Source organism: Carya illinoinensis, chromosome 5, assembly GCF_018687715.1.
Source record: "Carya illinoinensis cultivar Pawnee chromosome 5, C.illinoinensisPawnee_v1, whole genome shotgun sequence".
Lineage (NCBI taxonomy): Eukaryota > Viridiplantae > Streptophyta > Magnoliopsida > Fagales > Juglandaceae > Carya > Carya illinoinensis.
Genome location: NC_056756.1, coordinates 13,546,836 through 13,574,723, shown reverse-complemented (window position 1 = coordinate 13,574,723; position 27,888 = coordinate 13,546,836). Strand labels below are relative to the sequence as shown.

General features: G+C 35.8%; 3 protein-coding genes across 6 annotated transcripts; 2 read left to right on the top strand and 1 right to left on the bottom strand.

Moving 5' to 3' along the window:
- The first annotated feature begins 660 nt into the window (after positions 1-660).
- On the top strand, positions 661-16,333 carry LOC122309585 (choline/ethanolaminephosphotransferase 1-like). 2 transcript variants are annotated; one of them, XM_043123111.1, is made up of 20 exons: positions 661-921; positions 1,172-1,337; positions 2,901-2,910; positions 3,085-3,135; positions 5,193-5,270; positions 8,307-8,382; positions 8,518-8,540; positions 8,617-8,717; positions 9,316-9,410; positions 9,584-9,652; positions 12,021-12,090; positions 12,375-12,438; positions 12,524-12,564; positions 12,654-12,738; positions 13,683-13,745; positions 14,997-15,055; positions 15,149-15,201; positions 15,472-15,544; positions 15,906-15,965; positions 16,126-16,333. In XM_043123111.1, exons 2-19 carry the CDS (start codon positions 1,201-1,203, stop codon positions 15,925-15,927), a joined length of 1,170 nt encoding a protein of 389 aa, XP_042979045.1. In that variant the 5' UTR covers positions 661-921; positions 1,172-1,200; the 3' UTR covers positions 15,928-15,965; positions 16,126-16,333. The 2 variants fall into 2 exon arrangements, with proteins under 2 accessions (XP_042979045.1, XP_042979044.1); XM_043123110.1 differs by having other exon boundaries at positions 662-921; positions 15,906-15,950.
- A 355-nt stretch (positions 16,334-16,688) lies between these two features.
- On the bottom strand, positions 16,689-20,169 carry LOC122309586. Of its 3 annotated transcripts, none has more exons than XM_043123112.1 (8): positions 19,602-20,166; positions 19,064-19,144; positions 18,895-18,954; positions 18,344-18,387; positions 17,537-17,579; positions 17,373-17,444; positions 17,190-17,291; positions 16,689-17,070 (listed from the first exon to the last, which is right to left on the bottom strand). In XM_043123112.1, exons 1-8 carry the CDS (start codon positions 19,986-19,988, stop codon positions 16,951-16,953), a joined length of 909 nt encoding a protein of 302 aa, XP_042979046.1. In that variant the 5' UTR covers positions 19,989-20,166; the 3' UTR covers positions 16,689-16,950. The 3 variants fall into 3 exon arrangements, 2 of the variants coding, with proteins under 2 accessions (XP_042979046.1, XP_042979047.1); XR_006242460.1 differs by having other exon boundaries at positions 17,028-17,070; positions 17,422-17,444; positions 19,602-20,169; XM_043123113.1 differs by lacking the exon at positions 17,537-17,579 and having other exon boundaries at positions 17,422-17,444; positions 19,602-20,168.
- Positions 20,170-23,929: 3,760 nt separating this feature from the next.
- On the top strand, positions 23,930-25,799 carry LOC122309363. Its single transcript, XM_043122834.1, has one exon. It carries the CDS (start codon positions 24,585-24,587, stop codon positions 25,758-25,760), a length of 1,176 nt encoding a protein of 391 aa, XP_042978768.1. The 5' UTR covers positions 23,930-24,584; the 3' UTR covers positions 25,761-25,799.
- Positions 25,800-27,888: the final 2,089 nt, after the last annotated feature.

Below are 27,888 nucleotides of genomic sequence, written 5' to 3'. Positions count from 1 at the left end.
TTTGAAATGAGTGTGCTGGTGGTGTGAGTCAATCCAACCAATCAACGAGCGTGTCGTATGGAGGAGGACATCACCATCATTAATGCGTCCAAACAAGGAAGCAACGCGTGTGTCGTGCTTCCGGAATATGCGTTTTATAATGAAAAAATTTGTAAATATAATTATGAATTAATTTAAATATTAATGTTAATTTAATGTGATTGATTAAAAAATAAATTTTATAAAAAATAATATTAATTTAAATTTTAAATATAAAAAAATTAATATTAAAATATAGATTAATACGTGATTTTATTTATTTATAATAAAATTTTTTTATAATTGTGTGAGAAATAGATGCTTCTCTTTTATCACGTTTTTAAATATCTTTTTTCCGATGCCGACAGCTTAAAAAAAAAAAAAAAAGATAAGACTTTCTTATGTGATATATTTTAAATAATTAATATTTAAAAATATTTAAATAAATAAAGAAATTGAGAGATAAAGAATCTAGCTTTTAAGGAGAGCCGTTATTCGTCAAGCTTTACTAAAAATTAAAAAAATACATAAAAAGGAAAAGAAAAGAGGAAAGAAAAGAAGACCACCACTGGTCCACAGTCACAGAAAAAAGTGCACACGAATTATACGCGTTTGAAGTGCCAGATGACGCCTGGCCGACGTCGTTTTCAGCTTTTTAACCCATCGGATTGGAACTGTCCGAACGGAGATCATACATACTACGTATTGATATGGCAATGGCAATGGCAATATATCGATATTGTTCATGCTTCAATCTTGTGTCCATTTAGATTTTCTTGTGCACACTTAGGGCGGGAGATTAACCCCCAAAAAATAACTACCAAAAGAATGTGCCATCTTCCCTGAACCGCTTCTTCCTCTCTCTTCCTCCTCGCCTTCGCTCGATCTCTGTGGTTTCCCTAGGTACTGTTATTTTTTGTTACTTCTCCATTTTCTTCCTTCTACGATCTGCTCTGCTTTTCAATTTCCTGTTATTCTGTATTTTTTAATCTGTTTTAAATATCGCTTTTCCATGCAAATTCCATGGATCATAAATGCTTCGTGTTCCGTGTTTAGTTTAGATTTAGATTTCGTCTTTGCTATTATTCTTTTTTGTTTGATTGCTTTATTTGCCCACATGCTTCTACTAATTGCAGCTTTTTGATCTGTGCAGGTGGCTTAACGGGTTTTTTTTTCGGCAGAATGGGGTATATAGGGGCGCATGGTGTAGCTGCGCTCCACAGGTACAAGTACAGTGGTGTTGATCACTCCTACGCTGCCAAATATGTCCTCCAACCCTTTTGGAGTCGCGTCGTTAATTTTTTCCCCCTTTGGATGCCGTAAGTCCTTCTCTATTTTCATTTCACTTCGGGTGAAATCGGTTGTTCTAAACTCTACACATATGCAATTCTCATTGGAATATGTAGTTTTAATGATTTCTAAGCTGTCTAATTTGATGTATGGCAATCTTACTAAAGCTCACAAATAAAATTCTATAACTAAAATGATATATAATCAATTTTGGAATATTTGCCGAATAAAAAAAATGGAATATGTGCCTTTAGTTTGATCTGTGTGCTAGTCATAGACTCTCCGATGATTTGTTATTTAAATTCAATGTATTATTAATTTTTGGCGTTTGATGTGGAGTTCCAAAACTGCTAATTGTGGCTTTTTTTGTCAAAAAGGACGAACCATCTCTAATGTTGAATGTCAGAAAGAATGCGAGTTTCAATCTCGATGCCCATTCTGCTTCCTAATTTCTGGTTGGAATTCAGAATTTGGGATTTTCCAACCTTTCTTTCTTTTTATTTTTTTAAATGTCGGAGAACCTCTCAAAGGCAGCGCCCTTTGGACCCACCCCTGCAGAGTAAACCCCAGTTCCGTGCACCGCACCATTGGAAGTTTTTCTACGCGGAACTGGTTAAATTGCTGGATTTTCACAAGGGGTTGGGCCCAAAGGATTGTTTGCACCCATGAGATGTTGAATCTTGGACCTTGAGAGGAGTGATACCCCAAGATCAAGGCCTTCACCACTTGGGCCAACCCCTTGGGGTTGGGATTTTCCAACCTTAGTATAAGTTTTTCTTAACTTGGTGAGAAGGCCCGATTTTTCACCGAAGATCGTCATTTTTCAATGCTTCATTATTAACTCAAGAACCTGTAAGCAGTAGGGTTAACTTGAGAATTTGGTTTGACAAGCTTAGAATCTTTAAAACTTAGTCTTAAACAAATATCGAACACTATAGTGTAATTTTTTTTTTGATTGACACCGGGTGTTCGAGAACAGCTTCTTGACTAATCCCGGGGGTGCACAGGCTCTCGACAAGGAGTTTCCTGCAAGTGCACTTCGGGTAATTCAAGGGAAAAATCTCCCAGTTTGATGGCCCCTAGAGATTGTTTGCACTCAAGAGGATTTCCTTAGACCTTGGAGGGAGCATACCACCAATACCAAGGCCTTTACCACTTGAGCCAATCCCTATGGCTTCTATAGTGTAAAATAATGATACTAGTTTCTTATCATGAATTATGAAGCATACAATTTCTTCTTTTTTTGGATGGTATGAAAATACAGTTTCTTACCATGTGCTGTCATGTAATAGATCCGTAGTTGTAGATTTTTGGCCAAGTTTTCTACCTTGTCATTACTAGCACATCATTTGTTTTTTTAAATGGTGGGGATGCCTTCAGTTATTGTCTTGTAATATCCATGGCTTTTAAGATTTCCGGAGTTATACGTCACATAAAAAAAAGATTTCCATATTCTTAACAACTTTGGAACTTCTGTAGTTCATAAACTTCCTGTGTGCAAGTGTTATTACATTTCTTTTCTTATTGAGATGTGCTGACTTTTCTTATTTTTCTTTGATCTTTGCGTGTTGCATTTTGGGAAAATTTCCAAGTCCGAACATGGTATAACAATCTTCTCTCTCTCTCTCTCTCTCTCTCTCTCTCTCTCTCTCTCTCTCTCTGTGTTTTATTTCGGTGAGTCGTAATTTTCACGTTACCTTGATATAACTTGTTATAAAAATTAGTATAATGCACTCATGCCTGTTCACTGACAGAATACTCTTTGTATTTTGTCAGATAACACTTATGGGATTCATCCTTTTGGGGATTTCTGCACTGCTTGGCTACGTGAGTGGGAGATATCTGTTGTGATGCTTTTAATTTCATAATTTATATATGAGAACGAAAACCGTCAAGTCTTTGTATCTAAATTTTTACAGTTATTTTCATTGCCTGGTGTCTGAAAGCATGACAAGTTTAAAATTTTCCTTTGTTACTGTACTTGAATATTTAGTTATTTGTTGATGGTATCCTAGGTTGTAAATTTTCAGTGTTTTTTTTAGCTTTATGGATGCCTTCAACATCAAGCCCATCCTTCTTGCACCCCTTAACTTGCTCCCTTTTTCTTTCAACTTTTTTTTTTTTTATTTGTTTTTGGAAGAATAAGAGGCTGGGGGGGGGGGGGGGGGGGGATATATAATGCACTTCTTTTTTCTTTCAGTGTTTTTTTAGCTTTATGGATATGGCTCGATGTTGTATATTTGCACTGCAAACCTTGAAAAAACTCGGAACATCAAAACTTTGCCGAACAGTCAAAAGCTATATTTTCTCAAGTTATATTTATCATGAATGCATTCTTAAGTTATAATAAAGAGAGTAGGCCTTCTTCACACTAAAGATTTCTGAAAGGTAAAGAAAAAGGTTTCTTGCCCCAAACCCCTGTGGTTTGCCCCTTTGAGGATTTAATTCTTGTCCCTTTATTTTTTAGGTTTAATCTTCTATGATGTTATTGTTTGTGGATTGATCCCCTCCATTGGCATTTTTTGTCTAACATATGTGATGGAAAACGTGTGGCATTTGTAGCACTGCCATGTGGAAAATTTTAGTTTGAAAAAAAAAACTTAAAAATTACTTGAGTTAGAATTTATTTAAAATTAAGACCTAAATGCAAAAAGGAGGTGGAAGGTCTGCGCCTCACTTGTGGCAGTGCCCCTCACCCCAGGAGGGGTTGGATAGTGATCCCCCTTTCTAAGCTGGTGCAGGAAACCCTCCCTCTTCCCCCATCTTTTTTTTTTTTTTTTTTTTTTTTTTTTTTTTTTTTTAAATTTTAAAATAGATTATAATATAAAATGTTTTTAAATTTTGAATTGACTGTTTAGGTATTAAAAAATAAATAATTTTTTTCACATGGTTCATCACTGAAGAAGAAAGTTGCATAAATTACAGGTTTATAAAAAATAGGATTTACTACTGTCCTATTCATCAAAATTTCAAGAGCACATTTAATTTCAAAATTTATTTGTTGCTTTCACTAGTTCCTAGATTGTTTTTTTGTTTTTATTTTTTTTATAAGTGCACTAGTTCTTATATTGTAACTAGGTGTTTTCTCTTTTATACCCCCTGCGTACTTGGGTTATGCCTATTTACGTGGTTTTAATTAAATATCTTTTTACCTATATAAAATAAGAATATAGTTGATAACTTTTGTGGTATAATTTGTTTATTAGTAAATAGGAATTTTATTAAAAATAGGTGATAGCTTTTGTGGTATAATGATAAGTGGAACTAGTTTTTTTTTTAATTTTTTATTTTTCAACACTAACATCCACAGCTAATGTTGTTATGAAGCATTTGTGATTTAGCGAGGTGATATGCATTTTTAAATTTATATTAGCAAGAAAGATGGTGGTTGTTGATTTACTTGAACTCTATGTACAGGGTTGCTTAATTATTTTTCTAGTTTCTTTTAACCCTTGAGCTTGTAATTTATTTTAGAAACCATCATATTTTGATTGGGAACTATGCTTTAAGAATACAATCAATATCACATGGAAAATACCCTAGAGCACTACTATTCCAACTAACAAATTCCTCATAAAGTTTGACATGGTGGTCACCTCTTATTGCGTGCATTTTTCCTCAAATGCATGGGTTTGTGTGGCATATTATTTGATAATTGAATCTCCATATTCCTTGTATGATTTTTATTTTTATTTTTATAAGTCTTGTATGAATTTTATGTTGGAATATTTGTTAGGTTTCTAAAGCATTTTTTATCCCCAATTTGCTAACTGTTGGACAGAAATGTTGCTTTAAGATCTGTTGATGAAAGCTATGAAGAGAAGTGTGATGGTTTAGTGTACCCTCTAAATTCGCTGAATTATTGTTATATTTTATTGTTTCAGATTTATTCACCTCGTTTGGATACGCCTCCTCCAAGATGGGTTTATGTTGCGCATGGATTGCTACTTTTTCTCTATCAGGTTTGTTGAGAATTAATTCAAGTTGAGAAAGTAATGTTGCTTCTTCTGATCATTTTGTCGTATGGTATATGTTTCTCCATACTTGACAACTGAATTGAGTGATAATTCAAGACACTCATTTGTGCAATATTTCCTTGAGCTGATTACTTTTAGTTTCATATAGTATTCTTGTTTGACTCGTAGAGCCGTTTTGCTCGATTAACTATTGTGAGTCTTACCATGTTCTTATTTCTTTGATTGATCTCAAGAGAATTGGATTGTGGATTTTTTTATTTTTATTTTTAACAAAGTTTGGATTGTCTCACAGAAGGCTTCTATCTGCATTGTATATTGTTTGTTTTTTTGATAAGTAATAATAAAGTTTATTGATGTAAAGAAAGGCGTAAGTCAGGTACACTGGAAATATACATGTGAATACACCGCTTTAAGAGCTAGAAATTGTTACAAGAAAATCATGGAAGCTGAGACCATTGAACTCTAAAGCAACGGCCCACAAAAACAAAGTGTTCCATAAAAAACTCCTAAATTCTTCTATAGATCTTTCCTGATCCTCAAAATGTCTATCATTTCTTTCACTCCAGATGCACCATAAGATACAGATGGGGGCCATTTTCCACAGTGCTGCAATCTGTGCTGTCCCTGAGATCCCTCTCCAACTTGCCAATAACTCAACTACCCTTCCTGGCATTGTCCATGCTAGCCCTATTCTGCTAAAAAAAAGATTCCAAGTATCCCTGGCAAAATCACAATGTAGGAGTAAATGGTCCACTATTTCCCCACTCTTATTACACATACATCACCAATCCATCATTATAAGGCCATGCCTTCTTAAATTATCAATGGTTAGGATCTTCCCGAGGGCTGCTGTCCAGACAAAGAATGCCACCTTAGGAGGTGCTTTACTCCTTCATATGCTCTTCCACGGAAAGTTGGGCAAAGGTTAGGCTGTAATAGTCTCATAAAAAGAACATACCGAGAATTTTCCTTTTCGAGATGGTTGCCAAACCAACTTATCTTCAGTTAAAACATCAGGGGAGATGTTATGGAGCAGGTTAAAAAACTCCACCAGCATACTCACTTCCCAGTCATGAGCCTCCCTAGTGAGATTTATGTTCCAAGCTTGGGCATCATATGTAGTACCCCACAAGTCAGCCACCTTCACGTCTTTTTCCCCTGCAATGCTGAAAATAGTAGGGTCAGCCACCTTAAGACATGTATCACCCACCCACACATCATACCAATAATTGGTTCTCAGACCATTCCCCATACACAGCCTGGTGTTACTAGAAAATACCCCCCAACCTTTTCTTATATGCTTCCATAACCCCACACCATATGCCCCCCTCCCTTCATTAGAGCACCAACACTCCCTTGCACTCCCATACTTCGCATCAATCACCCATTTCCATAAAGCTTCCCTCTCGTAATTATAACGCTACAACCATTTCCCTAGTAAGGTCTTATTAAAAACCCTCACATTGTGAACCCCCAAACCACCTGCACACAAAGGTGTACACACCGTATCCCACCCAACTAGGTGAAATTTAAACTCATCCCCTAGATCACTCCACAAAAGCTCACGTTGTAATTTTTCAATCTTAGAGGCAATGCTAGCTGGAAGGGGAAATAAAGACAAAAAATAAGTGGGAAGGTTAGATAAAGTGCTCTTAATAAGTGTGAGCCTCCCCCCCTTAGATAAATGTAACCTTTTCCACCCGGCCAACCTATGCTCTAATTTTTCTACCACCTCTGTCCAAATTGTCTTAGCTTTAAAAGATGCCCCCAAAGGGAGGCCAAGAACTTCATTGGCAACGAAGAAACCCCACACCCCATAATGTTGGCCAACTCCCGAATGTTACTTACATCCCCCATTGCTACCATCTCCGTCTTCGCGAGATTTATCTTTAAACTGGAAGCCGCTTCGAAACATCATAAAATGGCCTTCAAAGATTGAATATGCCCTGCATTATCACCACAGCAGCGTATCGTTTGCAAATAATAGATGAGAAATAATAATGGGACCATGAAGATTCCCTACTGAGAATCCTGAAAAGAATCCACCTGCTATAGCAGCCGAAACCATCCTACTTAGAGCCTTTATCACAATCACAAATAGTAGAGGGGATAATGGATCACCTTGTCGTAACCCCCGCGAGCTATTAAAGAAACCCATAGGTTCAGCATTTACCAAGACTGAAAACCGAGCTGTAGATATACAATGTCTCATCTGTCCCCTCCATTTTTCCCCAAAACCACAACAACCCAGTAAATAGAGCAAAAAGTTCCAATTGACATGATCATAGGCCTTCTCCATATCCAGTTTACATAAGATACCCGGAACCTTCGACTTAAGCCGGCTGTCCAAACATTCATTGGCTACAAGAACTGAATCCAGTATTTGCCTACCTCGTACAAAGGCATTTTGGGACTTCGAAATAATCTTATCCAAGACCGTGCTCATCCTGTTGGCCAAGACTTTTGCTAGTATCTTGTACACACTGCCCACAAGACTTTTGCAAAGTAACTGTGGAAAACTGCTGCTCAAAACTTGTGAAGGTCCTTTTTAGATCTTGCGACTATCTAAGACTAGCTTCTGTGAATTAAACTTTCTTCAGATAAGTAAGATATGAATTGTATTACTGATTAAACCGGTTAATACATCAGTACACAGGATGTATACATAAAATCCACTTATCTATCAAAAGGAAATAGAGCTAGAAAATCCTGAAAGTTATAGTTAGAGGTGGTAACATAGCGTTGGGTTATTAACCAAAGATACAAAGTGTTAAGAACGAAAGGCAGTTCCGATACTGGTTTTTCACGGTCCCCAAAGCTATGGTTTTTTAATTGAACTTTTTAATGCAACTGTGCTTTTTTAACTCCAAATCTTATGTCCCGATTAGTTGATAGCCTTTTTTTCCTGCACTTTTAGGTGATGTATTAAGTTGCAGGTCTTTTATTGGAGATTCTCATATTGGCATACCCCAACTCCCTTTTATTACTCTTCTTTTTAACCCGTTTCTAGTTTGATGTTAGACCTTTGATGCTGTTGATGGAAAGCAAGCAAGACGAACAAATTCTTCAAGTCCATTAGGGGAGCTCTTTGACCATGGTGAGATGCTGTTGTCATGTATATTATCTTACTTTTTTCTTTCTAACTTGTAAGATTAGTGTTAGTACTACTTTTCAAAAGAAGATAAGTGTTAATACTGAAGAATAATGTTCTTGCCTTCCCAATGTATTGCAGGATGTGATGCCCTTGCTTGCGCGGTATGTTTCGTCATCTTTAGTTGTCATTGTATGTCCCTTAGATACATTACCTTCATCAGTTTTTCCTTAAATATAGTTGGAAGCATTGGCTTTTGGGAGCACTGCTATGTGTGGAAGAAGTACTTTCTGGTACTGGGTGATTTCTGCCATTCCATTTTACTGTGCAACATGGGAACAGTAAGTTGTCTACTGGTACTGGTTCACTATCTATTTTTGTTATTTATTAAGTATTTTCTACCTTTCGGGATTTTAAAAATACAGTAATAATTTTATCATGTATTCCATTTATAAGCAAAAAGAAGGATTTCACTAGATAGGTCTCTCTCTCTCTCTCTCTCTCTCTCTCTCTCTCTCTCTCTCTCTCTCTCTCTCTCATATATATATATATTGTGTACTAGGGTCGTGCCCTCTGTGCTTTCTAATAAAATTTATTACTAATGAAAAAAAAAATTTCTTGGTACATGTGGTATTAAGTAATAAATTTTCTTCCTCACACCGCCTCCCAGTGTTCAAATCCCAGAGTTGGGTGGGAGGGGTCTTTTTAAAATGCTCAAGCTTATTCGCATTTTGACCCTGGATTATGATTACCAGATCTGTTTGCTCCTTATGACCTCTCTCTGTTTTTTTTTTGGGTACTTTCTGTGGAAAATGTACTATTTGGATTATTGTTTATTATCATGCTTTGCAGAACAATTTTGTCATTGTTGATATATGTAGGTTTGACCGACTGTTGGATGTCTCGTTATCAGTACTGATATTTGATTTTCTGATCTAGCTATTTCACCAATACCCTTATTCTTCCGGCTATCAATGGACCTACAGAGGGTCTCATGTTGATTTATCTGTCACATATCTTCACAGCTATTGTAGGTATGCTGCCCTACCAATGCCTTGTTTCTCCCTGAAGTAATGTGTGATTTGTACTTCCAAATAATTGTTCTGAAATTCTATTTAAAATATAATGCATCATTATTTATATTGTGGAGTTTCTTTTGTTAAGGTTAAGTACACTTGATTCTCATTTGAGTTCTTAACCTTTCCAGGTGCTGAGTGGTGGGTTCAACAATTTGGAAAGTCCATACCCTTATTCAGTTGGGTGCCAATTCTTAAGGGTAAGAATATCATTCAGAAAGCTGATAACCTATAACTCAATATATTTGGACTGAAAAAACCATATGGAACCCATGCTCAAAGTTCTTGCATTTTTTCTATGGTGGTTTAGCCATAGAATGGGAGTATGATTTTGGGTTTCTTTAGCCAAAAGTTGTTTCTGTTTGTGTTTGATTATGTGTTTACCTTGGGGTGTCCTTTTTATTACTGCGAGGTAAACTTTCTGCAGCAGTTTTTAGATTACAGCAGTGCCTTTAACTTTTTTGGTGAGATATATATTGGCAAAGTCATGGCGGAATGTGATGTTAAAGGATAACCTTTTGAATTTTTTATAATTCAAATGCTAAAGGAATGTGATGTTAAAGATTATTTCATGTGGACTTCGTTGGAAACTGTAATAAATTGTGTTAATGTCACGTTTCGTAATTCCAGCAACTCGGGTTTGGGCCTTTATACCTGCACACTCAAGAAAACAAAGTAGAGGGGCTCGGCGGTGGCTGGGGAGCCTCTGATGCTTAAGTTAGTAAATCTCCTTAGTAGTTTGTGCTAGAGTGCAAGAGCTTAGAGAGTGTTCTTCATACCTAGGGGTCGGCTTTTATATAAGGTTTCTGGGGGAACATCTCATACCTACATCAAGTATGTCACTTCGACTGTTGTTTGGTTAGAGTCCTTTAATGCGGCGTGGCTCCCCGAGTGGAGTCTTACCGGTAGATGATCAGCACCACGTTCCTCCATACCCTTTGTTAGGGAATCAAGAGTCATCCGTGTTTCTCGCCCACCTATAGGTACAAGTCCTTGAGTGTTAAGTGTCAGTGGGGATGCCAGGGCGACGAGTCTCATCTGTCCTTGTCATTCGTTTTTCCCGCATGGGGGTTGCTTCACGGGTTGGTTTAGCTCGTGGGCCGGTAATTCAAAAGAGGTGAAATGAATCCTTTAGAGAAGGATCGTTGGGCCGGGTTGGGCCCCTTGTGGTCCCTCGTGGGCCTAAGAGGAGGTAAAATCCACTTAGGGGTGGCAATATGTCACACGACCCGTTAACCCAACACGAACACGACACGATAATAGCGGGTTAGGGTTTAGCCCTAATGGGTTCGGGTCAAAACGGGTTGACCCGTTAAGACACGATTGCTTAACGGGTTGATAACGGGTTAACCCGTTTTGACCCGTTATAACCCATTATGACACGTTAAGAAAGTTAAAGTTACAATTATACCCTTATATCTAAAAATAAAATTGTTAGAATTTCAATTTCGATATTTTTATTATTTGAATTGTAGTTTTGAACTTATAATTAGTTTTATAATTTTTATAGATATTATAATTTTAACATTTATATAAAATTATGCTAAATTTAATCAGGTTAAAAAGGTTAATTTCAGGCCTATTCAACCTATTTATATAAATAGTTTAAAATGAGTTGTATTGTGTCGTATTAACCTATTTCGTAATATTTTCTTAATTTATTTGTTTACTTATAAAAAAAAATATTTCGTAATATTTATTAATGGGTCAAAACGGGTTGACACGACACGACCCGTTATGTTAAGGGGTCGTGTTAGGGTTTGAGATTTTGACACGATAAGTTTAACGGGTCGGGTTAGGGTTGACCTATATGACCCGTTAACACGATTTGACATGACACGAACACGACCTGTTAACATGATTTGACACCCCTAAATCCACTTACAAATTGCATTACAATTTATTTGTCATCTATTGGCATTTGTTGTTTAGTTTGAGTGCAATCTTTCATTGACATGCACGCTCATGTTATTGTTAGGCCATTTAACTGACCGTGTTTATAATTTTAATAATTTTCATAGGGATCCCATTCTGGTAATATACTAATATGTGCTTATTTATTTTAGTTTTTCTGTGTGCCCTTCGCAATTAGGCACTGTTTCTATCGTGCAATCTTAATTTTACATTCCTTTGATAGGGCTGCTATTTGTTGGGTTCTTCATGTTTCATTTCTGTTTAAGATGTCAGAACTTCTTAAGTTGTACTTCTGCCTGGAGACTTTGATCTTGCACCATTTTTTCCCTCTTCATTTTCTTATTAACTAAAAAAAAAAAAAAAAAACCTCTTCATTTGGTAGTTAATGAAAGAAGCCTCACTAGAAATTAGCTAATTGGCAATTTATCTGAATTTCCCATCCACACCTCTCCTTAAATTGGGAATTTGTATTTTTGTTCAACTGTTTTCACTATCTTATTTCTTCATCTTACTTTTCTACCCTGGTTGATAATTCTCTATGAAATTCTGCCTTTTGTTTGCATTTATCTGATTATCTGAATGTTTACCTATCAAAAAAAAAAAAAAAAAAAAAAAATCTGAATATAATATGTTTTCATTTTTGTGAATTTTCAGAAATTCCCACAAACATAACCGTGTTGCTTCTGATGACAGCTTTTGGTGTTATACCAACAGTCACATGCAAGTATGTACTCCCCATTCTAAGTTATTTTAAGTTTAAAGCCTTTTCCCCGTGACACCCTTTGACCTATAGACCAACTGTGTTGACCCATGACATTTCCATCATATCATATTACTGTTATTGTTGGGCTTTTTAAATTGAATAAGCTGTATGTGTGCATATTGGCGTTTACAAAATTTAAACTCCCAAGTCTTTGCCTATTCCCATCAGAGTTCACTTGTATGAATTAATATTGTTGTTTGATAAAGTTCAGCTTAGATCTCCCTTGTATTCTTTTCACTCTGCAGCATACACAATGTCTATAAGGTAGTTCAGGGAAGAAAAGGAAGCATGCTGCTGGCACTAGCAATGGTAATACTGCAATTTATTGTATATGTGTCTTGCTTCTAGTTTCTTATAAGAGACGTAATGTTGTTTTCTTGCTGGCTCTTTTTAGCTTTGCCCTTTTGCTACACTCTTGGGAGGAGTCCTTGTTTGGTATGATTGAAATCTGTTGTATGTTTTATACATTTTTTTCATAGTCATATTTATAGAGGTTTACACAGTGGCATTGTTTTTTTATGCAGGGATTATTTGTCTCCATCTGACATAATGGGGAACTATCCACATTTAGTTGTATTGGGAACTGGACTTGCTTTTGGTTTCCTTGTGGTACGATATTTTGTTTTGGTGCAACTATTTATTCAGTTGAAGTTTATACTTACTTCATCTGAATTGGACCACTTTATTACTATTGCTGCTATTTTGCATTCCCTATGTATTTATTTATGGTCTTTATTTTCACATTCTATGGTCATTGTTGTATCTTGGTGGAAATAACAGAACCTTGTGATCATATAATGTGATCCAAGGTTTTCCTGTTTATGGTGGTAGCTGCATCAAGGTGCAGAGATTTTCACACTTGCCCTGTAGTTATATGTTATTGTATTGCTGTGAATGCCACGTGATGATATAAAAGCAGAATAGATGCACTGGTTAGTGTTGCGAAATTAAAGTACTTACAGAGAATTCTAACTAGGGTTATCCTTTGTATACCTCCTGTGTGCTTAGATGGCTCCCCAAGTACCAATAAAATTTAGTATCCTTTAACTTTTAACACCAAAGGAAAAAAAAAAAAAAAAAAAATTTGCAGAGAATATAAAGATCTCTGATGCCTAATAATGTCACTCTGGCAAATACTGCGAGATTAAAATTCTTCCATAGGTTTATTTTACTCAAATGAGAGGTAGAATCCTTTCAGTGCATGGATGATCCTGCCTTTAAAAATTCGAGGGTGTTTTTATGGTTTGCTGCATTGTAATCTGTTGAGGTATTTGGGGATTTCCAGCACATTCCTCTGGGATTCACAGAATGTGTTGAAAATCTGGATATACAAGGAATTTAGTAATTTACATATACATCTACACTTTGATTAATTTTCTGCCACTGTTTTCTGTCGTTTTAGTGTCCTCTTGATAGCTTTGGTGTTTGTTTGACACTTATAGATATTCTTTTGCTGCGTAAAATTTTGAACTTTTTTTTCCCTCAGACCCTTTGTTATAGACAAATAAAATTATTATTGTGGAATTGCTGCTGAATTACACCTATTTTGGCAGGGAAGGATGATCCTGGCTCATTTGTGTGATGAACCAAAGGGGTTGAAAACTAACATGTGCTTGGTATGTTTCATTCTCTTACCAAACCCACTGAAATTGGTTGGTAATTTCAAACTCGGTTTAAAATTCATGGTGCACTCTTTTTATTTGGCGGTCATGTGGCTTTGGCCATCTATTGTCCACCAGTTGCTCTCACCATAACTGGTGGTGGGTGATTTCGAGAACTATTGGATATTTGAAATGAATCTGGAAAATGAAAACCCAAAATCAATTTGAGTCTGGTACTTCTTTCCTTTTTATTTATTTATTTTTTCCAAAGTAAATGAGCCCGCGGTCACTTTAGAAAGAATATGTAGCAAAAGCTTCCAAACTTCATTACCATCAACTAAATAAATTCTTATCATTTTTTTGAGATAAATTGTATTAAATCAGGCATTGCTCATTTGGTTTGGTAAAATCAAAAAATCCTCTTGAATTTGCTATGGTAGGGTTGTGGTGATAGGAGGAAAATGAAATCACAAGTCCTAGCTAAAACAAAAAAGTCCTTTTTAAACCTTGATGGCCAGTCATATGGAGATCTAGTTTCCTCAAATGAAACCAGCTTATATTCTTTTCTTTTCTTTTATACCTCTTGATCGTTGTTAACTCACTTCATAGGTTGATCTAAGAGGAAAGCTACTGATTCTTCTCTTGTCAGTAGAACCATATGGTGCTCAATTTCTCAAGCTTGTACATTCTCCTGGATAAGCATGGAAAATAAAATCAGGGGATTTGGTATTCCTGATGTAAATGTGGGCTGTAACATAGTGAGCTTTATTACTTGGCATGATGTATTATGTAAATGTGGTTTCTTTATCCAGGTTTTATGCTGGAGTAAAAAGGGGATGGTAGTTCCATCACGTTGAAGTCCTACACTATTGTTATAAAATAGGAGTTGTCCAGCAATCTCAATATCAATGGGCTATCAATATTAGTCTTCAGATATATTTCCCAAACCCCAATTTAGGGGTTATTAGTTTTAAATTTTGCTAATATTGTCCAAAATTGACAGGACCTGTTGTCCTATATTACGATTTTAATCAGTCAAATTAAAAAAAATAAAAATAAAAAAATTATTGATGACATCATGACTTATATTAGGGTTTAGTTAATTAGTGATTCATATATGCTTATGGCCTTCACCCAAGCGCATTTCCACCTCTCATAAGTAGGGGAAGTGGGTGAGGTCCTACCGTCCTAGTGTCAAATTACTTGGGTGTTGAGTTAATTACTAGCCAGAAAAAGTTTGTTTCACCTATCTATTGCTCTGTGCAGTCACTACTGTATCTCCCTTTTGCCATTGCAAATGCACTCACAGCCAGATTGAATGATGGGTATGTTGTAATTATAAGCTGAATAACAGACTTGTTTTATTTATTATTGGCTTTCTATTTTACTCATGAACCTCCGTTCATCTTTTTGGGCAGTGTTCCTTTAGTTGATGAGAGTTTAGTTCTTCTCCTGTACTGTCTATTCTCAGGTATGGTGCCTTTTGACTTTTTTTTTCCTTACCTGTAAAATACTCATCTATTTTCATTTACAAACTCATCTTTCCAATTATTTGTTTCAAATGCAACATGGATCTCCTAGTTGAGCTTATTGTTGGAGAAGCGCATTTAGGCATTTTCTTCTGCAGTGTTTACTTGGGAATGTATTGGTTTAGCTTTTTCTGACAGTTATATATTAATTATCTTGATATGTGAATGGCTCTAACTGTTCTACATCTGAAAATCCTCCTTACGGAACCCAGCGGGACTCTATGTGCACTTTGCCACATCTGTTGTTCATGAAATCACAAGTGCGTTGGGAATCTATTGCTTCAGGTTAGAAGACAGCCACAACTCTCTAGAATTTGGCATTTTCTCTTTTCCCAACTTGGTTTAAATCAGGTTTAGATTGGATTTTGGTTTTTCGGTTTCAAAACCATATTGTCTTTTGGACTTGGCTGATCCAATCCTCCAAATTATCTTGAAATGTTTGTATAAAAATTCGTCAGAGTGCAGGTTATTTAAATTTGTATTTGGTGGGCATGGCATGGTTGCAAGTCCAAAATGTAGTTTTGTTTATTTGTGGTGTCTTTACACTGGTATCATAATTAGCATTTAGCTATGGTATTTTCCCTGTTGTAGCTTTACAGAGTATGAGCTTCATCCTCAGTTTTTTCTTTTCTTTTGCCAATCACAGGATAACTAGGAAGGAAGCTTGAATTTTGCTGGTGTCTTCTTTGGGGTATGCCCTTCCCAGGTTCACCCATTTTTCTTGAGAATTTCCCCAGATTTTGCCCTTGTAAATTTCAACGTTATAATCAATGGTTTGGTCTATAATGTAGTTCAGTTTGTTTTTTGGTGGTAATATATCTCTATATGCTTTTTTCTGTTTTGTTTTTGGCATTTTTGCCTTCCAGCCGTCAAGTCAAGAATGATGCAGCAGCAATGCAGAGGTTTTGTTTTTGTTTCCGTTTCTCCTCGGCTATGCTGTCTATCCTATGGGTTTTAGTATTTGAGGCCCACGCCCAAATAGAAGACTAGGCCAGTTTAGATACATAAAAAGGCCAGTGTAATCAAAGCATTAGAAATCTACAGTTGCAGATCATATGGATTGCTTTCTATCTTCTTCTTCTTCTTCTTCTCTCTCTCTCTCTCTCTCTCTCTCTCTTTCTCTCTCTTAAATTAATTAATTAATTTATTTTTTAAACAAATTAGACAATTGGTTTCTGTTTGGAAAGAAAGCCAACTGATAAATTTCTTCTGGATTATCCGCCGCGGGGGGATGGGGTTCTTAGGTTGGGTAATCGAGTTGGGACGGTTTATCTTGGTCTGTTTAGAGCTCTAAGTGGCAAAGCGAGACATGGTTTTGAAACCGGAAAGCCCAAATGACCTTGAAATTTTTGTATAAAATTCCTCCAATCTCACTTGAAGCAAAATATCTTTGTCTCAACCTTGTTCATATAAGGGAATTGGATACATATTAAAAAAAAAAAATGCACATGCATTTTGTATTGATGACAGTAGTGACTTAAAAGGTAATCCTAATTCAGGTAACGGATAGTACCTCTACAAATGGCTTTAATAGGTTATATAAAGAACGGACTTGAATACACAATGAATAATCTAAACCAGAGCGACACCCCATCCCACAAGAGTAGAAAGAAGCTATTGATTTTTCCTAATACATTTGCTGTATGGTGTACATGAATTAGAAAGTAAAAACGACCCTCTGTCATTATTCCTTAAATAGCCCTTTCTATCCACCTTGGCAATCTCAATGAAGCCTTCATCCCAAGTCTAGTGAGGAACACAGAATACAAAATGTGGAGCAAGAATATGAAGCACCCACTGTTCAGTAAAACCTAATATAATAAAAAGGGAAATATGTAAGCCTTGGTACATGGTGAGCAATTTAACGGGGAAAGGGGAAGAATGTTAAAAAAAGCACAGGGAGGAAAAGCATGTGCAGAAGGAAGAATACCAGGATCGTAAATAAGGCATATATAAAATTCATTGAGGGAATTGTGCCAAGGCCCGAAGCAGTGAATATGAATGCTAGAGAAGCATGAATGTTTATTGTAATCTGCAAGCAAATAAAAGAATATTGGTGAACGAATTGCAGCCATGCAAGTAAAATCACAGAGGTGATAGGAAAATCAATTACCAAAGCAAATATGTTTTCCCTTATCAAGAATGAAGTTATTAAGACATACCCCACAGCACCAACAGCTCGAACCTGCATATTAATATAATCACTGTCAATAGAAACTAGGTAAGGCGATGTCTAAAGCATGTAAGGAATTTGAGGCGAAGTAGAGCAAACACTACAATTGTGCACAAGACAATTGAAAGACTCCAATTTGCTCCCAACCTACGAAAATACCAAAAACAAAAACATCAATTTGTTACTGCTTGAGTTTACTTGTTTAGAAATCAGAAATTCACACTTTTTGAATAAGTAAAGCAAATTCAGCATTCAAAATTACCCTAAGTAAACTAATATAAGTCACTTGGCACCAAATCCATATGGTTAACATCAAAACGTTTGTGTGTGTGTGTTCTAAACTTGAAAAAGCAAGGCAACTGCTTATTAAAAACACAAGCACATCAGACCCTCAAAGAGGCCAAAATATATAAAACAGATTATTACAATTATGGTATAAGCATAAATAAGAATCATCAATGCTGATTCTTACAATGCCTTGTTCAAAACGATATTTTCAGACGGTTAGAGCTAGCCTGGGTTATGCCTGCGACTGTGCTTGAACTGTTGGCATGCTGGTCGAACCTTGGCATTCCACAAATCTCAGCCATGTGAAAAATGATTCCTATATGTATTCTTTGGTGCATTTGGCAGGAAAGAAATGATCGGATATTTGAAGATCGGGAGTGTTCTTTGGAGGAGATTAGGTTGCTTCTTGTTAGCACTTTATTTTCTTGGGCCAATTCTGTAGATTTTAATGGCCTCGATTTGCACGACTTTCTCATCTCTATTTCTTCTGTATAATTAGGTGTTTTCTCTTGTATACTTCCCGTGTACTTGGGCTACGCCTATTTTATTAATAAATTTTACCAATTACCTATAAAAAAACAAAAAAAAAAATCAATGCTGATACACCTTGAGGCATCACATACCTCCATAAAGCACCCATTGTCAAGCCAACTATTCCATGCTTAAGCTGCAGAAGAGGAACATCCAAAGAGGAGGTAGATTATAAGCTATCCTGCTTTCCACCCTCAACCCCAAAAACAGAAGGGAAAAAAAAGAAAAAAAAAAAAAAAAACCATCTATCCCTGAGAATGGAAGCTAAGAAGATCCACAAATAAAAGTAAATAATAACAGAAATTAAATCGTGGTATAACAAGATGCAAAGAGTGCATAATAAATAATTTTACTTTAGATTTTTCTTAAACTAAATTCACAAGAAGAAAATTAAATCCACAGTAATAGTAATTGAAGTTTGACCCAAAACACAGATTCCTGGAAAGTGAAGCTGTAAGAAAGTCATAGATGCACAAGAGAAATATTTGCAAGAGTTTAGAAATAGCTTGTTTCTGTCACAAAACTTCAAAGGAAGGGGGAAAAAAAAAAAAAGAGAAAATGAAAACAAACTATGTCAAGAAGGCAAACACAAAACAAGATAGTCTGTTAGGCAAAAGGCATATGAATTTAAAAGGGAGCTCACCAGATAGGTTAAAGCTTTGACTGGACCAGACAAGACTAGTAAGAGCATGGCCGTTGCCACCTATAAATAAAAAAGATCATTTCCTTGATTAAACTGATGATTCAATGGTCTACCAAAAAAAAAAAAAAAACCTTATAACTTAATATGGTGGGAATAAATGGTCACAAACCATGGTTTTCCTTCCGGCAGCAATGCCCCATCTCATCGAGGAGATTACTATTGGCAACGAGAAGACACAGCCAAAGTAATTCTGCGGAAAAACATATCCCTTTCAGAAAAGATGAACGGCAGAATAAATAGTAAAAAGGACGTGCTCAAACCATCAGCACATTGCTATAAATGACTGTAATTTGTACAGCCCATACATATGCGGCGAAGGAAGAGACAGGACCTATTTATAACCGATTTCTAACCAAAAGGTGAACCAAGGAAGCCAGAAAGAACCCCAATCTTAAACTCAATAGCCATGGAACATCCACACAGAGCAATTTAGGATTGGAAGAAGTATAAGTTTCTGCTAATGTGCGAACTACTTAACAAATAAGACAAACGAAGCTGAGAAATTCCATATCAATCCCCCTACTTTCCTTTAAGCACCATAGAGGCAAAGACTACAGCTTTAATAATGGTAATAAAACGAGAATTTTCGCTTCTCTAACTAAATTGAGTCATTGACAAATACCATTCTGCAATTTATACCGACAAACCTCAATTGCAAGGGAATTACTCAAGAAGTACACTAAGCCGGTGAGCGCAGCAAACATGGAGCACTCCACCAATGCCAGCGTTTTCCGATATACCGCGCCATCCGGAGACAAGTCTTCGACTTGCGGTGAAGCTTTGGTGTAGCCTCCTTCGTTTCCAGTAACCGGTGCCTCAGCTTTAGAAACCTTAAATAATCTAAACTCTGGGTTGCAGAGACGGATTGATAAAGAGAAGGGATTGGGTCGGAGGGAAAGTGTGGGTTTGTGGAGTGGCGGAGGGAGGGCTGGATTCGGAAACTGAGGTGGAGGGGGATAGAGATAGAGAGGTGTATTTGGGGGAATAGAGAACGATGAAGAGGATTGATGAAGCAGAAGCTTGAAGGGAATCATGGAGATGGAAAGACTGGTAAGTCTTGAGAAAATGTGTGTATTTTTCTTGTATTTTTTTCCCTTCCCTTCTATCTAGAATCTGGGCACTGAGGAAAAAATGTGCAGGCAGCAGCGGAGTCCGAGACGATTTTAGATAGAGCTGTGGATGAGCTTTAGGCCCAATAGACAGCTCTGGATAATACAGCCGAAACTATTTTAGAGATTTTATGTATTATTGGAATAGTGTTAGATATATGTTTAGAGTATACGATTATCCAAAGTTTTAAAATTCGTTCAGGAGACCATTCCGGTCGAGGCAGTAGAATGGAATATTTCGATACCGGTATGTTTCGGTACCGTTTCGGGATTAGTTATATATTATATATAAATATTTATATGTATATATAAACTAACAATTAATAAAATAAATACATATATATGTAAGTGTGTGATATGTATATGTGTATATATATAGAAGAATTAAAGATTTATAAAATGAATATATATTGAAAAAAATCATAAACTTGAGTTAAGACATAAAAATAAAGAAAAAAATTAAAGAATAGATAGATTATTACAAGTAACAATACTTTTAGTGCACGGAAAGATGTATTTGAATTCTAAAAGTACAATTTTATTCATTATTTTTCAACTTATTTACAAGAGAGTTTTTTTTTTTTTTTTTGGGGACCAGAATTACTATTCCGGCCGGAATACCGGAATTCCGGCCGGAATTGACCGGAACGGCCGGAATTTGATCAGAACGGCCGGAATTTGACCGGAACGGAATAAATACCTATCCGGTTCCGGTCACTGTTCCGGCACGAAAAATTCCAGCCGAAACGGAACGGTTTTTAAAACCTTGCGATTATCTCATTGAATCATTATAATTTTTTTAAAATTTTATATAAAATAAAATAAATAATTTGATATTTTTAAATTTTAAAATAAAAATAATATTTTATTTATTTTTTAATTTTTATTTCAACTAATCTCATATCATCTGTAAAAACAAACGTGGTAAGTTTACCTAAACACTTTGAAATAAATAAAATACCATAAAAAAATATTTTTTCTTTTAGATGGATCCTACTATTTTCTGAAAAAAATGCCTTATGTGGAGTTTACACACCTTAAGCACAAATAAATTATGAGAAATGTTTTCACAAAATTAAACTCACAAACTTACATCGTTTGATATGATACATCATAATATAAAGTTATTTTTATTGTAAGGTAGATCTAATATATCACATGAATTTACGTCAGTTTATGATTTTATTTTTATGAAATTTCTTTGTGATTGTAACTAGGGCTATAATGGAGTTGAGCTGAGCCGAGCTGGGTTTTGGCTTGATGAGCTTGCCTCAACTCAAAATATTCGAACTCGAGCCCAAATTCAAGATTTTTTTTAATTCTTTATTCGAGCTTGACTCAATAAGCTAAACTCTCAATTTGAACTCGTCGCACAAACGAGTTCGAGTTGAGTCGAGCTCGAATTTTTTTTTTAATTTTTGAATAAGATTTAATAATTAATAAATTAAAGAAATAAAAAATAAAAAGATTTAATATTGAATTTATACAACTAATAAATAGAACCTCTATTGAATTATAAAATTTTAAAAAATTTATAAATAATTAATATCTAACTAGTTGATATTTATCCAAAATAACAATATATTATATGCCTACATATATTATTAATACATATACTTAATATGATAGCATATATCTATTTCATATATGGCTCCCACATACTAGTATATGAAATTATTAAATTTTATCAACTAATTATTATACAAATAATAAAATATACCTATGAAGTATATTCACTATATAGACATAAGTAATTAGATTACATATTATATATTTAATTATAAAATTGGTATGCTTATATTATTAGCTAATACATATGTATATATACATAGACGTTGAGTTTTAATCGAATCGAGCTAACAAGTCGACTCGAGCATAAATGAGCAGGCCTTAACGAGTCTTAGCACAGTCAAGTCGAGTTTTTTCGAGTACGTGTCATTTATAAATCGAGCGAGTATCTGTTTTCATGAATGAGTTTTCTTTTTTTCATAAGTCGAATTCGATTCGAATTTAACTGAACGAGTACAAGCGAGCTATCGAACAGCTGGTTCATTTACAGCCCTAATTGTAGTATTTCTCATTAATTATTATTATTATTATTATTATTATTATTATTATTTTTTGTTCAAATTATACAAATTGGAGATACATCTTGATTTGTCATTGGATTTTTAAAAAGAAACTAAAATAAAGAAGAGACTGCAAAAACCCTAAACCTAATAGATGTGTGTATTTAGTTTGAAGAGTTTCTTTTTAATGTTATTGTTGATAGATTACAGATGGTGTTGTTTTGGTTTTTATGATGCTGTTGATAGGTAGAGAGTTAAGGGCAATGCATGGGGAAGGATTAATATTGTTGCCATATATTTGACTGCAAAAGGGTCCCAGGAAAGTGCATGTCGGACAACAAAACATGTTTAAAAATGTGCAAGTAGCTTGTAGTTAATCATGAATAAAATTCAAAAGAAAGCACTAAAATCTGTCTTATATATATAAATATTATAATTAGATGGTTCAAATCCAATGTCTCATGCACTTGAATGCAAACTTATGATCCCCAAACGTTTACAAAACTTTACAATTACTGACAAGGCAACAAAATTATTAGTGAAGACAGACAGACCAAAAGGGTCATCATAATTATAACCATTTTTGAATTCAGTAAACAAATGGTTACAATTGAATTGGTTGATGCCCCTCCTCTCCTCTCCCCTCCCCTCCCCTCCAAAATGATGCATGGGGATCTTGCATGCGTGTTGCGTGCGTCTCAGCCATGATGTCTCGAGGTAGATGATAGATGATCATGTGTCTAGCTGTACCCATTTCTTTTATAGCATTTTTCTTTTCTGTTCGTTTTTTGGGTCAGAACTCAAAAGTGTGGCATGCCATTTTCCAAGTACATAGATTGTCCAATCTAATTGCGTAAGAATCCTGACCCTGACCCCCTACGAAGTTAAATTCCCATTTAAGATAATGCTATCTGTTTTTGCCAGATTTGTCAAGAGGTACTGCTATTAGTAATTCTTTGATGATTCGGCTCAATCGTCTACATATCATTCCATGCATTGTATAGAATTTTATCGGCAAGATTCTTTTGGACACATTAATATCTAACCTCGTCATTTTGATATGAGGTTAAATCTCAGAAAGCTGTTCATCACCTGCCTATCAAACACAAGCTTAAGAAAAAAAGGTTAGAACTTCAATCAATAATACCAATAAAAGACCCATTTATCAGTAGAAAAAAACAGAGATGTCAGCTAGCAAAGCAAGAAAAAATGGCAAACGCCCTTTAATGGCATATTAAACATTGGGTGATTGAGATACAAGTGAGCAGAAAGTCAGGAAGAAAGGTCCCACGATTTTTCGTATATATTGAAAGAAAAGTCATGACAGAGAGAAGATAACTCTATACATAGAGGAAGTTTACCAGTGCACCACGGCACGTCAAAGCCCCCATCTGGTTTGGCACAACGGGACACACATTGCCTCCATCATCCTCTACTTTCAGACCTTAGGGGTTCTACTTCTACGGAGACTCTCACCAGCATGATTCTCCATGCTTTTCCTCAAATCACAACCGTCCGTCTATCTTCCGCCTAAAGGCCGTGGAAAAAGGGTAGTCTGTAGGGTCAGAAAAATATATTGGTCGGTGGGACACGTGCTCAACATCTTTGGGAAAGTGACAGATTATCAGATTGTGTCTCGCTGAATGATGATACAGCTTAAAAGGAGCTGTACAGGTTAATGTGTGTGCTTTGCTTCAGGCTAGTTTGATGGGTTACTTTCACATCGCACTGATCCAAGAAAATCCCAGACATTGCCATTGGGGAGTGATAAGAGCTAGAGACAATTTTATTTGTATTTTTTGCTTTCTTTGCGGATTCAGAAGGGAATTGATGTCATTTCGCTAGACATGAAGGTTAAAAGGAAGAGACAAAGAAAAGAAGACAATCGTGGAAAATTTTGACAAAAAGTCATTCAACATATGACAGATTGATGGATCCCCAGATCAGACTATCTTAAAAGACTTGTGGGATTTGTGGTGGGACTTCTTCTTTTATAAATTTTGTGTCAATTTTCGGTGGGAGTTTAGCAAGGGGATGGTGGCATTGATGGTACAAATGCATGCAGTGCTGGAATTTATGAGGGATAAAGGAGCTTTGTTCACTGATTTACTCCATTTTCTGTTGCATTCACTTCCCTACACAATAATGCCCTTTAGGAGCTAGTGCTTTCTTGCGTCACTTCTTTTTTTCTTTTTTCCCCCCTCCTAGCACTGTTTTCTGGAGAGAAAACGTAAAGTTGACGCCTCTGTTCCTATCGCTCCTCCTTATGTCATAGCACCATGATCCTTGACATCCAAAAACACCACATTTTGTTTCCTCTCATTTATAGTCCTCACCATATTTTAAGCTAGTATTTGATCATCTTTCTGGACCCCAAAAAGATTTTCCTCACTCTACTTTGTTGTTTGTTCATTTCAAGATCGAGAAGCTGCGTTTACAGGAATCGGGAGCAATGAAAGAGAGAGGCAAAGCTGTAGAAGTGTTCAGCAACGACATTGAGTATTATTCTTCATCGGATGCTCCTTGCAAGAAGCACCCATCTTCATCCTCCTCGGCTGGCATTTGCGCTTATTGTCTCAAGGACCGCCTGATCAAGCTGGTCTGCTCCGACTGTGGAGAGCAGCGCCTCTCTTCTTGCTCTTGCTCCGAGATCTCTTCCAATCGGAATTCATGCACTGTCGAGGTAGGGAGTGTTGGTCGAGTCTCATTCCTGATAGAGAATGAAAGGAACGAAATTTCACGATCGCATTCTAAGCCCAAAGCCCAAGAGAGGGCTGAGGAAGTCGTTGTGCTCAAGAGGAGCAGCAGTAGCTGTGTTGAGATCAAAAGAAGTACTGGGTTTTGGAGAATTGGGAGGCTGTTTAGGAAGAAAAAAGAGAAGAACTTCGAGGGATCGAGTGTTGCTGGTGGCTGTGACGATAAAAGTGACTTGTGGTTGGTTGATTATATGGGTGTGTCAAGGTCCAGATCCCTCTGCAGTTTCAGGGGGGGAGGGTGGTTTGGGTCAGAGGATGGTGAAAATTTGGTTGTATCAGCTGCTAGGAGTTCTATTTCTGCTGCCAGGAGTTCTGGCGTCAATGGTGGTCTACCCTTAGATTCTGGGAGAAGAAGTGGTTTCAGTGAAGCAGAGCCAAGAAAAAGTGGGTTTGATGGAGAAAAGAAAGATAGTCACTTGGAGTCTGAAAAAGGTACTGATCTTAAGTCTGTGAAGAAGGGTGGAATTCTAGAGCCTGATGCTGGTTTTAATGGAGCTAACAGACGTATTTTCTCACTCAAAGAGAGTGATTTCAATGGCATGGACGATTCAAGCTTTATCGACTTGAAGCTCGATTACTCATCAGAATCGAAGCCAGAGTTTCCTGCAGCAAAAATGTCTGGATTAACAAATCCAGACTCGGCTTTTGGCAGTACGAGAGGGAGTAATTTTGTGGCACATGAATGTGGGGGTTCTCTTGGGAATTTGACGGGAGATGGGAGTTTCTGTAATGGGGGTTCCTGTAGGATTACAGTGAATGAGAAAGGGGTCAGAAAAGGCAGGAAAAGTATGAAAGGATGGCGCTGGATTTTCAAGCACCATCAAAGCTGGGGAAGTGCAAGGAACGACGAAGATCTCATGTTTAAAAGCTGATGAATGAAAAACCTAGACAGCAAAGTGTCGTTTCTGTGCAGACCAAATCTCAAAAATTCATCCTTTTTTTTTTTTTTTTTTTTTTTTTTTTTTTTTTTTTTTTTTTTTTTAATGTCTTACCAATTTTAGATTGGATGCTATTGTGCTGGTAACTTGTCCAGGCCAAAAAAAAAAAAAAATGTTACATATATTATATATATTTTTAACCCTATCATAAATTCTTCATCTTAGATTATTAGAATTCATGTATTATTCTCTTAAACTATCTTAAATAGTTTATGCTAATTTAATAAATGTTAGAGATTAGAAGCTGAAGCAAATTTACTAATTTACTCACTGTATTGGACAACAAACAAGTGTCACCTAATCTGATTGATCGATGTTATTTTGATTATGTGAGCATATTAACTGAATTGTTGGATATTAGTCCGGTTCTAAAGCCTCGTGATGGACACAATTAGGACTCGATTTACTCCCACCCAACTCTGTATACCATAGCATGTCGGAAATAAATGAGGATATACTCGACGTAAACACTCCCTTGATTGGGGGTGTGCCGTCATGTCTTTTGGTTGATTCACCATTAGCATGTTGGGAATAAAGAAGATATACTCGACACAAACACTCTCTTGGTTGAGGGACACAGTCAGTACTCAATCCGCTCCCACCCAACCCGAGATACCATAGCATGTTTGAAATAAATGAAGATATACGTGATGTAAACACTCCCTTGATTGGGGGTTTGCTATCATGTCTTTTGTTTGGTTCACTATAGCAAGTCGGAAATAAAGAATGACATACTAGACACAAACAGTCAAACACTCCCTTGCTTGAGGGTGTGCCGTCATGCATTTTGGTTGATACACCATAGCATGTCGTGAATAAAGGAGGATATACTCGACCTAATTTGTATACACTCCATTAGTTGGAGGTCGTGCCGTCGTGCCTTTTGGTTGATACCCAGTTGAGTAAACCAATCGTGAAAGCTACAAACGTGGAGCGCTATAAATGTAGAGCGAACATAATTAGAGATGGGTTGAGTTTGCCCTTCTTATTTGATGGGTTGGATCCTCAACGGATTATTCTCAAACCAAATTTAGCTTTGTGACCTCGTTTATTTTCAGAAAGAAAATGTTACTCCTTCAGTTGGGGCTATTGCTGGTTTTTTTTAATGATTAAGTAAATATTTTTTTAATAATGTAGTGAATTTTTTTAAATATTTAAAATTGTTAAACAAATACATATAAAAAAAAACATACACACAAAATGAACTAGTGGGAGCTCCCAACCTCATAGCCACACTTTTCAGAAATCATCTTAACTCATCTCATTTAATCTAATTATTATAATTTTTTAAATTTTTAAACAAAATACAATATAAAATTCAAAATTTTCAAATTTAAAAATAAAAAGTATATTAAAAAAACCAATACCCAAACCAAATGTTGCTTACAAGTAATTTCTTAAGGTTTGTGTGGTTGTCCTTTGTCTTCCAATAATCAAAATAAGGAAGACTCCGTCCTATTCAAGTTTAGTCCATTAGTAGGCATAGAAATGATGCTTGTTAAATACATGAAAAAAAAAAAAAAAACTCTGATGGAGAGAATAAGAATTTTAATTGAGTAATGCTAAAAATAAGTTCCAAATGTATAAATTTTAAGCAAGATTTTTGATTAAAAAAAAAAAAGTGAATCCCATGAAAATAAAGTGAGTTTTTAATGCTTTTTCGTGGTGTAAACTGTAACACTGTAATCAATTATTTTATAAAAGGCATGCACGCAATTTGTACATTGAAGATTTATATATATTTGAAGCCTATAACTGTGAATGGAGATGTTTCGATTTTTTGATCATGTCATCTGACCCAAAAAGGGAAAAAAGACTCAAAGGTAGCAAGCTCGTTTTGATAATGGAGTGTTATGACATTTTATTTATTATTTAATTACTATTATTATTTAATATTTTATTATTATTCATAAAATATTTAAATTTCATCCACTGCCCAAATGCAAGTTAGGTGAACAGCTTTGAAATTACAATTTGGATAAGCGTCAAGACTGCAGGACAAATGGCAAGTGGTATGAAAGTAGGTCAAATATTAAACAACAGCAGATTGGCCACACGACAA

What these genes read in the sequence shown, in the direction of transcription:
- LOC122309585 (XM_043123111.1), top strand. Translation starts at nt 1,201, where the DNA reads ATGGGGTATATAGGGGCGCATGGTGTAGCTGCGCTCCACAGGTACAAG. An exon ending in TTTCTGCACTGCTTGGCTAC is followed by an intron (nt 3,136 to 5,192) that starts GTGAGTGGGAGA and finishes TTATTGTTTCAG; the next exon opens with ATTTATTCACCTCGTTTGGA. An exon ending in TTGGGTGCCAATTCTTAAGG is followed by an intron (nt 9,653 to 12,020) that starts GTAAGAATATCA and finishes GTGAATTTTCAG; the next exon opens with AAATTCCCACAAACATAACC.
- LOC122309586 (XM_043123112.1), bottom strand. Translation starts at nt 19,988, where the DNA reads ATGATTCCCTTCAAGCTTCTGCTTCATCAATCCTCTTCATCGTTCTCT. An exon ending in GTAATTCCCTTGCAATTGAG is followed by an intron (nt 19,145 to 19,601) that starts GTTTGTCGGTAT and finishes GTTTTTCCGCAG; the next exon opens with AATTACTTTGGCTGTGTCTT. An exon ending in ACAATGGGTGCTTTATGGAG is followed by an intron (nt 17,580 to 18,343) that starts GTATGTGATGCC and finishes GTATTTTCGTAG; the next exon opens with GTTGGGAGCAAATTGGAGTC.
- LOC122309363 (XM_043122834.1), top strand. Translation starts at nt 24,585, where the DNA reads ATGAAAGAGAGAGGCAAAGCTGTAGAAGTGTTCAGCAACGACATTGAG.